At 53.3% G+C, this 15,058-nt stretch overlaps 6 protein-coding genes across 6 annotated transcripts; 5 read left to right on the top strand and 1 right to left on the bottom strand.

The window, feature by feature from the left end:
- Window positions 1-521: 521 nt before the first annotated feature.
- Window positions 522-728, bottom strand: VTN49DRAFT_6234 (uncharacterized protein; the record flags this gene model as incomplete). The annotated part of the gene is made up of 1 exon (XM_069414380.1): window positions 522-728. One exon carries the CDS (start codon window positions 726-728, stop codon window positions 522-524), a length of 207 nt encoding a protein of 68 aa, XP_069265632.1.
- A 91-nt stretch (window positions 729-819) lies between these two features.
- On the top strand, window positions 820-3,512 carry VTN49DRAFT_6235 (uncharacterized protein; the record flags this gene model as incomplete). The annotated part of the gene is made up of 5 exons (XM_069414381.1): window positions 820-1,284; window positions 1,338-1,465; window positions 1,543-2,905; window positions 2,968-3,273; window positions 3,339-3,512. The coding sequence occupies 5 exons, from the start codon at window positions 820-822 to the stop codon at window positions 3,510-3,512; spliced, it is 2,436 nt and encodes an 811-aa protein (XP_069265633.1).
- Window positions 3,513-3,543: 31 nt separating this feature from the next.
- On the top strand, window positions 3,544-3,912 carry VTN49DRAFT_6236 (uncharacterized protein; the record flags this gene model as incomplete). Its single annotated transcript, XM_069414382.1, has 1 exon — window positions 3,544-3,912. The coding sequence occupies one exon, from the start codon at window positions 3,544-3,546 to the stop codon at window positions 3,910-3,912; it is 369 nt and encodes a 122-aa protein (XP_069265634.1).
- Window positions 3,913-5,818: 1,906 nt separating this feature from the next.
- Window positions 5,819-7,389, top strand: VTN49DRAFT_6237 (uncharacterized protein; the record flags this gene model as incomplete). The annotated part of the gene is made up of 7 exons (XM_069414383.1): window positions 5,819-6,321; window positions 6,477-6,619; window positions 6,681-6,725; window positions 6,783-6,912; window positions 6,968-7,204; window positions 7,275-7,309; window positions 7,364-7,389. The coding sequence occupies 7 exons, from the start codon at window positions 5,819-5,821 to the stop codon at window positions 7,387-7,389; spliced, it is 1,119 nt and encodes a 372-aa protein (XP_069265635.1).
- A 669-nt stretch (window positions 7,390-8,058) lies between these two features.
- VTN49DRAFT_6238 (uncharacterized protein) lies at window positions 8,059-10,277 on the top strand (the record flags this gene model as incomplete). The annotated part of the gene is made up of 5 exons (XM_069414384.1): window positions 8,059-8,262; window positions 8,422-8,535; window positions 8,607-8,819; window positions 8,906-9,490; window positions 9,552-10,277. The coding sequence occupies 5 exons, from the start codon at window positions 8,059-8,061 to the stop codon at window positions 10,275-10,277; spliced, it is 1,842 nt and encodes a 613-aa protein (XP_069265636.1).
- Window positions 10,278-10,782: 505 nt separating this feature from the next.
- VTN49DRAFT_6239 (uncharacterized protein) lies at window positions 10,783-14,801 on the top strand (the record flags this gene model as incomplete). The annotated part of the gene is made up of 3 exons (XM_069414385.1): window positions 10,783-11,123; window positions 11,193-13,220; window positions 13,283-14,801. 3 exons carry the CDS (start codon window positions 10,783-10,785, stop codon window positions 14,799-14,801), a joined length of 3,888 nt encoding a protein of 1,295 aa, XP_069265637.1.
- Between the last annotated feature and the right edge of the window lie 257 nt (window positions 14,802-15,058).

Consider the following 15,058-nt stretch of genomic DNA (forward strand, 5'->3'; position numbering starts at 1 on the left):
CTATTATTTCTCCGACCGCGCTGGTGCCCCCTCGTCTCGTGGTGCCAGACTGCTGAACTGAATTCCCGCCTTTTTCTGCCTCTTTGGCGCCTCTCCCTCCTTGTCCGTCTCTTGTGCCACTGGCGTCTTACTTAATCAGCAAGCCCGCTCCTCCTTCCTTCCTCGTCTCCGATCGCCCCTTCCTCGACTCCCAACGTCGTGCGCCTCTCCTTCCTCTCGCCGTCTCGCTGTCTTCGCTCGGCCCTGTCGCTCCCTCGACAACCGATGCTGGCTATTTGCTGCCTTGTTGCCTGATTAGATCAGCGCCTGCCTCTCTCCCTCCCATCCGACGTGTGCTCGATCGGGATTGGGTTATCGCGTCCCGTTTGCCACGTCTGGACAGTCACTCGTCCCTGCCTCTCCTAATCATCTCCCACCCTTATTTTTATTTTTCGCCTTCCAGCCTCGTTCTCAACCCTTGATTCCACTTTTTGTTTTTTTATTCTTACTAGTTATTTTTCTTTTTTCTCCCCTTCGATTTTTCACTTTCTGGCTGGTCGCTGCCTTTCCCGTCCTTTGGCTCCTTCCGAGTCCGACTTGTTCATGTACTGAGATTTGATTTTTCCTTTCCGTCGCGAAGTGTGGGTGTCGCGAATTGCAAGTTGGTTAGGAGCGTGCTTCAACCCCCCTTGTTCGGCCTGTTGCGCGACACCTTCAAATCCATCCCAGACGCTCGTGTCGCATTGCATCGGGGCCGCTTGTTTACGATTCTGGCGCCCCCGTCCCCGCAGCCCGCGCAGATCCCAGGTGAAAGTGGCCTCCCTGGTCCCGGGCTGAGCGATGAACCAAATGAATATCGCGGGGATGAACGTGATGCCGGGTGGTCCCGTTGGTGGTGGAATGCCGATGATGAACGCCAATTCGTCAGCCCCCCGCAGTGACCCGCCGGCTTCGCAAGAGGTCCTCTTCGCGCAACTCAACACGTACATCTACGACTATTTCCTGAAGCGCGGACAGTTCGACATCGCCCGAGCAATCGCCCAGAATGATTCGGTGAAACTGAACACAGAGAAGCCCAGCCCTGGCAATCGCCGGGAGGGCGAAGTCAACGGCGCCGATGATGCTTCGGCGAACGACAAGGATGAGAAAATGAAACTTCCGGATGACTTGCCAAGACCATCGGTGCCCATGAATAGCTCCCAGTCCTTCCTTTTTGACTGGTTTAGCCTATTCTGGGACGTTTTTCTGGCGCACCGCAAGAAAGGTGGCAGTCCACAGGTTCAACAATACCTTCAACAGACCCAGGTACGTCGCTTCTGGTCGCGCATCCCGTTCGACCTCATCCTAATTCGCTCCAGTCGATGATGCGAATGAACCACCAGGCGGCGCAGTTCATGCGGCAGCCACAGGCGATGCCAAACGCAATGGTCAACATGCGCCGCAACGGCGCCCTACAGAAAGCGGTGTTCCAGAATCCTGCGAACCTGTATGTAGCCCATCTTCTTTATCGAAGGGTCCGATGCCGCTGGGGAGGCCGTGTACTGACCGATGTTTGAATCGTAGAACTCCGCAGCAACTCAATCAGTTGCAGGCAAAGCACAATATGATGCAGATGCAAAGGGAGCAGTCGGAGATGGGCGCGAATGGCCATCGCCCTCAATCTCCAGCGTCGGCTGAGAATGCGCCGTCTCCCTCGAAGCGTCCCCGCTTGGATGGCTCGCACATGAACGGGCAGCCCATGGTCCCCAACCGTGGGCAGGGCCATGGCATGCCGGGGCAGCCTAATCCGCAGGCAATGATGATGCCGAACGGGGTCCCTCGAGGCATGAATCCGGCGCAATTCCAGGCATTTCAGCAGTCGGGTCCGGCTGCGCAACAGAAGTCCATGCAGGTATATGCTCACCACCTGGCTCTTCAACACCCACGCTCAGCAATGAACAACCAGGGCATGCCGAACGGCATGATCAATCCCGGAGTCATGCCGAACCAGAACGAGCTGATGCAGCCGATGCCTGAGCAAGGCGTTCTACCGATGGGAGCGGAGTACTACAATGCCAATGGGCAACTAAACCATATGCGGCCGGGAGTCCCGGGCCCGAATGCACAAGGGAGTCATGCCCTCCAGGACTACCAGATGCAACTGATGCTACTGGAGCAACAGAACAAGCGGCGTCTAATGTTAGCCCGTCAGGAGCAGGATAGCATAGCCGGTGGCCGTCCCGAAGGCCAATCCGTACCGGGTCAGCAGCAGGGCATGCCTCCCGGCACGTCTCCCCAGGGTAGTCGGGCCGGGACATCCCCTAACCCGGGCGACCAGATGAAGCGGGGGACCCCGAAGATTTCTCAGCCGGGTCTGCCTGGCTCGCCGAGTGCGGGGGAGGCTATGCAAAATCGAGGATCACCGGCCTCGATGAATTTCAACAACGGCCAAATGCCTCCAGATATGAACAACGCGTTCTTTTTCAAGCCGGACAACATGGGCGGGCCCAACAACATGCGACCACCGAGCTCGAACCCCGATTTCAATAACCCCCAGGACGCCATGGGTCGGCCGCAACCGGGTGCAGGAAACCGAGTTCCCTCGTGGCCACCCCAGCAGCAGCAGCAACAGCAGCAGCCGCAGCCGCAGCAGCAGCAACAGCAACAACAGCAGCAGCCGCAGCAGCAGCAGCAGCAGCAACAACAGCAGCAACAGCAGCAGCAGCAAGGTCCGCAGGGGCAAGGCCAGTCCATGGTGCCACAGCAGAACCCCGTGACGCAGCCGGGAAACACTCCGCAGGAGCGTAACGCTATGCCGCCGCCTCAGATGCCGGTCGGGCCCGGGAAGCCGGCTTCTCCCCAGGCAGGAGGTGCAGCGCCTCCGACTCCCCAGCAGGCGAACAAGCCGCCGCCGAAGGGTAAGAAAGATACAAAGGAAACTAGGAAGGTAAGCAATCGTTTCGACCCCAATTTTGGGTGTCACTGACCTGACTGTAGCGTGTTTCGAAGAAAACAACAGCAGTTGCCAACTCGAATGCGGCGGCCACGCCGTCTGAGGCAGACAATCCTCCGCCGACTCCAACCCCGTCGACACCAATCACTCCTCAGCATCCCCAATCATTTGCTAAAACCGGTGGGACGAATGCTACTACCACGGCTGCGCCGACAAGCACGTCTGCCACCGCCACGACCACTGCCACGACGACAGCGTCGACCACTGGAGCTCAACAGGCACCAGCGTCAGTTCCTGCGCCGAACATGGTTCAGCATCAGGATCCAAACCAGCAGGCCTTCAATGATCTCTCCATTCCGGATGTAAGTCCCGCCCATATTATGTATTTGGCCAGCTTGACATTGGGCCATTGCTGACGTGTGTGCAGCCGTCCGGGTTCAATATCGATTTCTCCACACTCGAGCAGTCTGACCTCCTGGAGAACTTCGATTTTGATACCTTCCTCAACACCGACGGTGACACAGCCGGATTTGGGTTCGATCCCAGCATGTCGTTCAATGCGGATGGCGTCGAGACCGGCGCTACTGGCGAAGGATTGTGAGGGCCGGAACTCTCGCTGTCCAAATATCACCATGATACCCAACCTTTGGATCTCCGACATTGTACATCTCATATGGTGTGGGCGTTTCCCTTGGATTTTTCGTTCTGTTCTTTTTACAATATTCCCCTTCTCTTTCTTATCCACCTCATTTTCATATGTTTTTTTCTCCATCTATTCGGTTCTTGTAGGCGCAATTTGTATTCTGAGTGGTGGTGGGAAGATGAGAACTCTTGGCCTTGGCTGCGTTATTGGAGATGGGACTGGCGTTATTTCCTTGATTCATGCCTCGTCTGTGTTGTTGCGACCACTCGATATGTTATCTGTGATGCTGCATCTCCTAATACAAAAGAGTCCCGTGGGTGAAATCTGGCGCAGAACGGGTAGTTCCTCGCGTGTATAGATGTTATATGCTCATGGATATGCTAACACGTCTGATCCTCTTCATTCGACTCTTCGCGCGAGATTTCTGAAGATTCCTTAACGACCACTGTGCATGGTGCCTTTCGAACCTAAATGCTGAATACTCGTAGGGGCATTACGATCTTGTCGCGAATCGCCGTAAGCGTTACAAAGATTGCCGTCTTCCGGGCTTTATAAGAGGTACGCACCTTTAGTTGTGCTGACAATGAAAGTGTGAAATAGATATTGGCCATGTCAAACCTTGGAAGATTCAGAAAGGGAACCCCTGATTTTTGCGATCCAGTACGTTTCGGTGGCATCACTGCTGGCATCAAATGACTGACTGTACCTTGGTTGATTGTCATATTTAACTAGGTACATGAGATTTGAGGTCTATTTAGGGTTGGCCGGCTTACTGTCTAGCATCTTCCAATCCGTGGCTTCCACAATCTAGAGTCAGAAAGCCCGAGGAGGCTGAAGTTTGAGAAGCCATCATTGCCATCATCCTGCAGTTTATAATGTTTGATTAACCTAGACCTAGACCGCGAGGCTTGAGATCTAGGTGATCGGGTATCCCCCGAGGTGCTCGTACAAATCGCAGCATAGAGAACCTTGTCATTTGTCCAACGATAATGCGACAGGAACCAGTGCCTGTTTGCGGTGTGTATCTAAGAATCAGGCTGACTGTTCTGGATGGCAGAATCTCAGAGACAACTAGCCCGCCTTGCAATTGAGAGGCGCTAGGTTCATCTTCGACTGTTAACATATGTAAAGTTCTGTCTGTTCTATGTTCGCGGTTGTCCATGATATAAGCAGATCAATATCAGACAAGATATTTTCGCAAAAGCCGATGGAAATTCTCTCTCTTAGTATGGTGCCTTGAATCGTAGGTTCCACTAACCAAACATGAGATGACGGTGGTGTCTGTGGTCTTCTCATTCTGGAAAACATTATGGAGAAAATCCATGAGCATCAGGGTTTCCAAATGTCCCCTGACCTTGCCAGCTCTTGGACCTGATCTGTGGCACAAGCACCGGAGGGCATGTACTGTTACCGATCTTAGACATTTGCCAGTAGGATTTCGCTGCTAAGACTCGAAAGAATCATTGTAATATTGCTCATGAGGCTGGGATTGATGGCTGATGAATGCAAAGAAGGGTATTAGAAAATTTGTCCGGCCGGCTTTTACTGCAAGTCGACTCATTGCGTTCCGAAAAGTCCTTTGTAGCTTTTCCACTAAAACCCTCAAAAAGACCATCAAACCGACAACCAGAAAGTTCTGCGCAGTACTATGATGTGTTGAATCTGAACGTCGAGATCAGCCAACTGTAAGAGCCATATCCGCACGGTGATATGCTCTTCCGACACGATGGATGCACAGAGACGTACGTACTCTGTACATCATTCCAGTAATGGTAACCTTAGGCCGAGAACTGAAAGACACTATGGATTAGAAGAGCATGATGCAGCCAGTCGACCTTGGGACGGTCAATTAATAAGTATTGTGTTCCTGTATTGAGAGCATATGATGGGATGTTTGAATCGTATACACAATTGTCTGTTTGCTCGCTTTCTAAAAAACACCTCAACCCCCTTGATCACTCGGATCCCTGCCGTGAAGCAGAATTGAATCTTCTGTTCAGTACAGCCGTTTTCTATATGACTCCAGAGCTTGGGATAGTTGGGACTGGTGGGTACGTCATTTCGATACCCATAAAGTCTAGCCAATAGGTAAAGGTTAGTGTCTTTATTAAGTTCCAAGCTAGCTGTCAAAGAATTACGTGTAATTTCCTGTTTTTAATATGTAACTCTTATCCTCGGCCCTCTTCTTTGGGCGACAGTCAACTTGCGAAGAATAACTGAACTTCATGAACCGGTATTTTGTCTATAACTGTTGCAATGATAGCATGAGGCCCCGTCCAGTTTTGCGCTCATCCTTGCGCTTCCTCTCAACATGCGCCGCCCGTCCAGTACTCCACTCCACATCGCTCAATTATCGTGCCTCACGCGTGCCGCATGCTCGTAGCAGTGCCACGGCCACTACACCAGATCCACGCTTCGGCACTCTCATCAAAGACAAATTCGCACATATTCGGGATGACTATGGTATTTCTCGCGCTCTTGATACTGCCCCTTCTCATATAGATTTCACTGACTCCCGGGCCCCAGCGACGCCAAAGAACGCAATCGTGCTTGCCCATGGCCTACTGGGCTTCGACGAAATCCGACTTGCGGGACCATTTCTCCCCGCGATTCAATATTGGCGTGGAATTCGCGACGCCCTGGCGCTGAAAGGTATCGAGGTGATTACGACGTCTGTGCCGCCGTACGGGACCATCGAAAAGCGTGCAGAGGCATTGGCCATGAATATCGTCGCGCAGGCGCGGGGAAAGGATGTTAACATCATCGCGTGAGTCATTGGCCTCCGGGATAATACAGGTCACATGGGACTCTCGTGGATACTGATGCTGGGTTCAATTGCGGTGTGCGTAGACATAGCATGGTACGGACTTCTTTCCCTCGTGGCTCGGTCCGGCCTTATCGCTGAATCTGACTCAATAATAGGGGTACGACTGCCGAGGTAATTGGGCTCACGATGTCAAAACTGATGGTTTTCAGAGGTCTCGATTCGCGCTTTATGATTAGCAGCCTTCGGCCGACGGAGTTTCGAGTGCGGTCCCTGACTACGGTTGCGACGCCTCATAGGGGTTGGTTTCCTGCACTATCATTCCAGTCTATCCCTTTTCGTGGTTGCGTTAACCTTCATAGGTTCCGTCATTGCGGACTATTTCATGGAGCGCGTTAGTAACAATGGTGTGTTCGGTATTTCTCCCAGTTGCCAGACCGCGTTTGACTGATCTGCTTCTTAAGTCTCACGCCTTCAGAAATTATCCCGCACTCTGGATCGGATTGACTTAGACATGACTGCTTTTGGGCAATTGACCCGGTCGTATCTACAATCTGAATTCAATCAGTCCGTACCTGATCTGGATGAGGTCCGGTGAGTACAGAATTCGATATTCTTCGTAGCAGAATGGGTCGCTCATTCGGGACAGATACTTTTCGTACGGTGCCATGTTTCAGCCAGGGATCTTCAACGTATTCCGCCCCTTCTATCAGGTACTGGCCGAGGTGGAGGGTCCGAACGACGGTCTCGTGAGCGTGGAGAGCAGCCGCTGGGGTGGTGACCGGGGCTACAAAGGCACCCTGGTCGGCGTCAGCCATCTGGATCTGATCAATTGGACGAACCGATTGGAGTGGCTGACGGCGTTGATCACGGGAAACCGAAGGAAGTACGTTGCCTGGAATTTCTTCTAGGGGTTTTCTTCGCGGGTTCGTTCTATGCTAACCTGATAACCTCAGATTCAATGCCATTGCATTCTACCTGGACATTGCCGGTGAGTGGTTCCCTGTGGAGGCGATTCTACACTGTTGACAGAACCTATCCCTAGATATGCTGGCCAAAGAGGGCCTATGATACTATGGTGGAGATGCTGTACCCGTAGATGTAGATACTATTAGTATTGATACCCCTGCATTAGGCTGACATGGCCATAGCATTGTCCGGAGATATTAGTCTCTGCTGGCAAGTCCTCCGTACATCGCACGACGTGTAGATACTCGTAACAAAGCAGGATTAGCTGTGCACAAGGCAGCAGGATTATTCCATCAGGAGTCCGCACTATGACCAAGACTGCACCAAATGCGTTCTTAACATGATGTTGGCGGGAAACCTGGAACGACTAGGCTGAGGCTGTGCTTGGAGCCGCCAGTTGGATCCTGGTTTAGCCTACGATCAAGCCTCAACACCCCTTGAGCCTCGAAACAAATCATTGATCTGCAGCATTGAGGCTGAGGTCATTGATACATGACAGATTCCAGAAGCACCAACGTTCGCGGGATCGAGGCTTCTTGATTGCCCCACTGAAGATTAAAGAAACAACAACAGACGAGAATCGGATACGAACAACGAATAAGAGGCAATGTCGTAATAAGATAGTCCAGAATTCCAGAACTAAAAAAAACTCAGCAACTCGCAATTCACATTTGGGGTTTTATCGCGACCAGAAAAAAGAACGGCTCTGATGATAGAACTGGATCGTGTCAATCCAGCATCCGGAACACAGCGGAAAGTCTGATCTGAATCATGTCCGCCCGCATCGTGCTGGAACGGCCGCATGCGCATTTCACCAACCTGGACAACCTTGCTGGCAAGGTCATTCTGCAACTCAACAATGACACGGCCATCAGCGCGATCAACGTGAAGTTGGAGGGCGAGAGCCGCACGCGCCTGACGGGCCCGCGATCGGAACGCTCTGAGAAGAAAAAGACCGAATTGGAAGTGCACAAGGTGCGTTGGCGAAGAGGAGACCTCCTGGGAATGAAAGCAGCTGCAAATAAAATTGGCGGGTGACCGTACTGTTGATTTCAAATGAGACGGGAGGAGGGGGACATGTCAATTGGGAACTTGAGTGATTGATGATGGTGACGATGTCCATGGCTATTATAGATCCTCTACCAAAAGTCGACCGTCTTCCCCAGTCCGGATATTGCTCAGCATAGTTCGCCCGATGCTGTCTTTACGCTTGCGCCGGGGGTACATGAGTACCCGTTTCGTTTCAAGGTGAGCTTTTTGACCGAGTCGCGCCGTTGTGTGATGGGAGCAGGGCATGGCTGACTCACCGTTGGGTAAAGATTCCGTTCAACAATGCCTGCAGCTATCGCAATTCGGTGATGACCAATCTCTACATGGTTGGCTTGCGTGTCGAGGTGGCACGAGACCCTGTGGTGCATGTGAAGCAGACCCTACCGCCGTCGTTGAGCGCCTTTCCTCAGGTCGCAGACATCCGGTACTATGTCAAGGCGACCGTGGTGCGGCCAGAGTTCTACAAGGAGAATATTCGCGCTGTACGTGAGAACTCATCCCTTCGATCCCCAGGGAAAATTTCCATTGGTGAAGTATTTAAGGCAGGCTAAGCAAACTCTGTCAGTAGATCACGGGCTTTACTTTCCTCCCCATCGAACCGCCCAGGATTAGCAATCCGAATGAAGAGGTCTATGCGCGTCGGAAGCAGGAGTTCCGCCCTCGAGTGGCCATGCCCACCAAACGCAAAGGGAGCCTCTTTCGCAAAGCACAACCTCTACCTCCTCCTATTTCCACGGACCCCCCATGCCAATTCTCGGTTGACGCTCGACTGCCTAACCCGCCAATTCTCACGCGAAACCAGCCCATTCCGCTGCGCCTTATCGTGACTAAGATGTCTCCCACGACCCAGATCGCCTGGCTACAGATGCTGCAAATCGAGCTCATCAGCTACACCCGAATTCGTGCACACGAGTTTGTGCGCACAGAGCCCTCCAGCACAGTCATTCTGAGTCTCAGTAATATGAACGTGCCGCTGGGAAAACCCAATGACTCTGTAGGCCAGGACTGGATCATTGATTCAAGTTTGTGGAAGAACTTGCCCGTTCCGCCAGCTGTGGCTCCGAGTTTTGAGACGTGTAATATCAGTAGGCACTATGAACTAGAGGTGCGCGTTGGGCTAGCACCAGGAAGTCCTGGTGGCGGTGGACCGCAGGTGCGTCTGTTTCACTGTTCAAGATTTCTGAACCGGCGGCTGATTCATGTTTCATGCACAGATGGGTATGATGGTGCTGCCATTGCGACTGGCTGTCAAGGTGTACTCCGGGATTGCGCCGCCACCCGAGCTTCTGGCAGCCATCGATGCAGGCCGCAGGGCTCGGCAACAGAATGCAACTCGGCCAGAGACCGCAAAATTTGACGTTCACAACGACGAGCAGCCCCCGCCCACGCCTGAGAGGCCGCCGCGAGATCCTAACTCTGCTCTCGCTCCCGCTCTAGAAATCGCCGAGCTGGAAGCCCCCACTGATGCCCCGCCCAGCTATGAAGATGCGATTGCCGACCAATTTGCCCCGATCGAAGGCCCGCGCCATGCTTTCAACGGCGCAGCCGTTTCGCCCCAATCCAGCCATGCCTCTGCCGCAGGAGATATCAAAACTCCTGTTGACAGCGCCTCACAGTGTACCAAGAACGATAATGACCCTCCCCCCCGTACCCCATCCCGCAGTTCGGAGGAGTCCATCGACATGCTGCCGCAGACTCCCGGGTCCCGGCCAGAATCCTTGGTCGACAGTCTGATCGAAGAAGACCCGCCTGCGTCGATGTCGGATGCGGGGCGACAGGCTTCGACTACCGCGCAGACGCAACCGGAGGAGCTGATCGTCCACGGCGGGCAGTCGAGTCATGCTACCAGTAACCCTTCACGCTCGCCACGACCTTTCAATACCGGTGTTCCTCGACGACGGCCTGTTCCTGGGCAATCCGACGATCCGTCGCACTCGTGACCATGTGCAAATATCGGGAAAACAGGATTTCATTGCTCTCCGTTCTGGTTATTTTGCATTTTTGAGCATGGCATGGAGTTTTGGTCGGTATTTTTCACTCATTGCATATGCATGGGATTAATTTTATTCTCGAATTGGTGCATTGGATGGACGCCATGAGAAAATACATATTATAATTTACCTTTGGCTGAAGAGATATATGGAGTAGTGTTCAATGCATTGTCTAATAGCTCTTGTTTCCTCATGAGCTCCCCTGCTGATAACATTAAGACATGCCGTATCTGGCTTAGTTTACATTTGCTATCAACAAATAAGGAAAGATAGCTTCTGTTTACATAATCAACACGCAAGTGAACTCCATTCGCTTGGCGCGTCGACTGGCTTGTCGACGTGCCGCAATCGACTTTTGCACCAAAACAGCGAATTGAAGAGACCATGAAGTCTACATCCTGATACCCGACGGGGCCGAAAGCGCATCGAAAGAACGCAAGGCACGACAGACACGATGCGTCTCAATCTCATCATACAACGCCATGGACTGCCCATCGTCCGAATCCTCTGGACGACCACCCCATCCACCACGGGTCTAACGGCGCGTCCACCAGCTACTTCCTCCGCCATCGCATCTGCCCGCGCGCCGAACGCATTCTGCGACAATGGCGGGTTGACGATTGCTCAGCTTTTGGAGGATATCAATGAGGTCATTCCACTAGAGTCGGGCGAAGGTGCGGCGCGCCAAGGCCCTGGCCAGTGGGGGTTGGAAGATTACGTTGTTGAAGTCAATGGGTTTGAGTGCTTGCATTTTATGGAGGTGGAGGGGTTGTTGAGAGATGGTGACGAGGTTGTGTAAGTTTGCCACTGATCTTCTCCCTTGCCTGTGGAGAATGATGGGCGTGCTAATAGGAAAAATTATAGCATTCGGCCCCTCAGTCCTGGGGATATGCGTGCACGACGCCTCTCAGGGCGAGTTCAAATTACAAATGATGGCCGCCATCTAGTGGATGGGGTACCCTTTGGAAGGCCTTACCTGAAGAGATCTTTCCCCGTCCGTCCTCCGGTGCGGATTCCGTCCAGGAAGAGGCGGTGCGTGACGTTGGATGGATGGAATGGTGACGACCGACGGGACGCCGAAGAAGAAGACGCCGAAGAAGAAGAGGATGATGACTACGAACCCGGAGCTCTGGTGGATAACTCCGTGCTCTCCTCCGGAACGGTAGTTCGGCATCCGATTGAGTATGACGATGACGATGAGAGCGATGCTTCTTTCGAGCCTGATGCAGAAGATGTCGCCGCGGAGTTGGAAGACCTGAAAAGGGATCAGGCAGAGGAACCTGCCCGGCCGCCGTCAGGACATCGGTCGCGAGCGACACGCCGATCATCTAGCGCTGAATCCGTAGCCCACGCCGACGAGGTGGCAGAAGCGAGTGTGTCGCCGAAGTCCAAGGCGGTTCATTTCGAAGACCGCGAGGAGAGCGGGGATTCGACAGTCGAGTCTGCCGCTGAGGACTCTAGCGTTGAGGAGTCCTCAGATTCGGAGACAGATGTCACTTCCCCATCGACATCCGACTCAGATACTGAATCGGATTCTGAAGTAGAATCAGAGTCAGAGTCGGAATCGATTTCGGATTCCGACTCTAGTAGTGACAGCGAGTCGTCAGAGTCTGAACGAGAATCCCCTCAGCCTCCTCCCAAAAAGCCGCAACGTTTTGTTCCCCCTGGTCAAGGTTCCAGTCGGACAAAGCGAACAAACCAACGGAATCGGCGTAGACGCAAGCTTGCTAAGCTCAAGCAGCTCGGCTATCTCCACCCTGAAGCCAACTTCGCCGATTTGCGGAAGTGGGAGGAAGAGAATGAGCAAAACGGAAGCCGCGTGCTAACTGATGTGGCCCAGCAGGAAGCTCGCACAGCTGACAAGGAGAAGGCCGAGTTTGAAGCTCGGCGGGAGAGGCTGCTGCGCCAACTTGCGTCTGGTGGGATCGATGTGGATGCGCAGTCGGAAAAAGAAAATGTCCCCCCGCAGCAGGCGAATGGTGTTATTAGTGACCAGATAGAAGAGACTGTGCAGCGGGGGAAACGCCGGCGCCTCGACGTGCAGAGCAGCAAGCGTCTGCTCTTCGGGTCTCTGGGTGTGAAGACTCCGATGTCGAGAGAAGAGGAGGAAGCCACCCGCAAAAAGCTCGCGGGGACACCCCGTACTGTCCAACCTCCTGTGCATGAGCAACCAGAGCAGGAGCCCGAAAGTGACGTGGATGAGAATTGGCAGGACAAGTTGACAGTCATGGCTACGGAGTGCGTTCATGAGAATGTCCACATCGAGCCTCCACCGTTTCCCTTCAAGCAACGATGGGATGCAGAAGCTCAGCAGGCAATTCAAAATCTGAAGTGGCGCCGCGGGCATTCGCGAAGAAAGCGCAAGTCGCAAGGGAGGGAGCAGGAGGCTGAGGAGGAGACGCATCTTGACTACGATGAGCCTAATCATGATGTTACAACAGCCACGGAGGGTGAAACCGGTAATGCCGAGGACGATCTTCCCCAGCTTCCCGAAGACCCTTCAACACTCCCAGACCTCACGGAAGATGCGGTCAAGCCGAATAGTGTGATTGCCTACAAGATCCTCGAGATGTCCAAAGCCACCAGCTGGCAACCCCAGATCTCCGCGTACAAAGTCGCAAGGATAGATCACATTTTGGACGACGGCCAAATCAGCCTCTGCCTGGCCAAGCGTGACAGAGAGCAGCGAGAGACTACTACGGATGAGGATGGCGTCCGAGAATACAGCGGCTTTGAGATGCCGGGCTACGAGAATGAGGTTGATGCTGAAGATGATGGGATCCGCACGTTGTCGTTCTCGGAGCTGATTGAACCAAAGCTCGTCGTGCCAGCGAATGATACCCCGCAGGAGCAGCATGTAGCTGGGGTTCAAGACGATAATAATGGCGACAAGTTAGTAAATTGATTCCTCTTTCTTCGGGTTCACCCTGCTTCTCGCTTACAATATGTTGTAGAACAGTTCCGGAGCGTAGTCCCCAACCATCTCCTGCGAACGCCCAAAAAGAGTCTACAACGCGCGAACCAGACGTGGAACTCTCCTCACAGATGCGGAATGATATTTCGCAGATCATCCACGACGCTGGATTCCGATCTACGATTGATTCAGATCAAAAGCTGCAGGAAGACCCTCCCGTCCAAAGAGATATGGATATGGATGACGACGGAGGCCCGCTGCCGCCTGACGATCTCCTCCCAGCTAGTTTCGAAGCGGAAGAGCCCCATTCACGTGTGGCTGAGGCTTCTTCAAAGGCCACTCCCGGGGCGGCTTCAGTGCGAAACAAAAGGTCGGATGATGTGATCTCAAGACTCAAGGAGGATGATTTTCCAACAAATCTGTCGCCTGCGGATTCATCTGCTTCCGAGGCGGCCACTGCTCCTGATGCAGAGAAAGAAGATGCAATTCCAGACGAAAATGACTCGAGCGTATCGTCGCCAAGCCTCCCAAAAGTGCAATCGCCATTTGAAGAATCGCCGCAGAGACTATGTTCGGACGTGTTTGAACCCTCGTCCAGTCCTCCCCCGCGACCGGTCAGAAGGAACCTGAGTAAATGGTTCAAAAGGAATGATGATAGCCAAGACACGCAGCAGGAGTCGCCAAGCCGCAAGTCGAACTCTCCGGGCGAGTCTCCGCGGATTACAGCCGACGATGTCGACAAGACGAATTCGCGGGATGAATCTGAGTCGGCGGAAGAAGACGCGGTGCAGACTGATGTGCATAACGACGATGTACTGATGGACGATCCAACACCGACCTCGTACCAACCACCCAGAGCTCCAACTGAGGAGCCGGATGAGGGAGCTTCTGTGCAGCCCGATCTTCCCTCTCAAACGAGGGATTCGCAGCTCGATTCACCACGCCGATCCTCGCAGCCGTCACGTTCTCAAACGCCAGATCGCCCAATCATGGAATTGAGTAGTTCAGACCGATCAGGTGACTCCATCGTCTGGAATCCCTTTTATGAAAAGGATCGTGGAAAATACGATTTAGCGGAGGACGAGCCTCCTTTCCCGTCCACCGAGCCTCCGCCAGCGCGACACGATGACTCGTCATCCACGACGCGCCGGACCAGGAAAGCAAAAAGGGCAACGCTCTCGTCTCCTCGTCAGCTCTCGAACTCCAATTCTTCTGCTTTTGTCACCCCGCCAGACCGACGGTCCACGCCACGGAAACCCACCGAGCCCGATCCCGACGCAACGCCGACTCGAGGGAAGCCACGTCAAGACCAGCCTCGGAGCTCTATCCCGCCTGATGAGTCGCAAGTTGTTGACCTCACCTTGTCCAGCCCGCTTCAGTCACCAAGTGGCAGTGACGAAGACTTTGCCAAGTCTTTGGGGCTTCCTACCGGGCCGGGCTGGATCCGGAAGAACGTCCGACCTACGGAGCGCCAAACTCGGTCGTCAAGCCGTGCACTCGGCAGAGTTGGAACGGCGTCAGCCAGCCCTTCACAACGACGATCACGGGCCAGTACATAGGTTATACGCGGTTACAATTCGTTCATGTATAAATACTCTTTCTTGATATATTTTGATTGACCAATCAGCGTGTGCATATTCTGGATTACGATAACCTTCACCCAATCATGACATCATCCCGCCCTCACTAATGTGTTGATTGTTTGTGTGTTTACGGACGGGACAAGGAAGATTCCCCGAAAACGTTGGCCTTTGGTTGATTAATTGATTGATCAGTTAGTAGAGAATACAGTGGATGACAGTCCTATTATAGTATT

The sequence above is a fragment of the Thermomyces lanuginosus genome (genome assembly GCF_041956635.1).
Source record: "Thermomyces lanuginosus strain ATCC 200065 unplaced genomic scaffold VTN49scaffold_40, whole genome shotgun sequence".
Taxonomy (NCBI): domain Eukaryota; kingdom Fungi; phylum Ascomycota; class Eurotiomycetes; order Eurotiales; family Trichocomaceae; genus Thermomyces; species Thermomyces lanuginosus.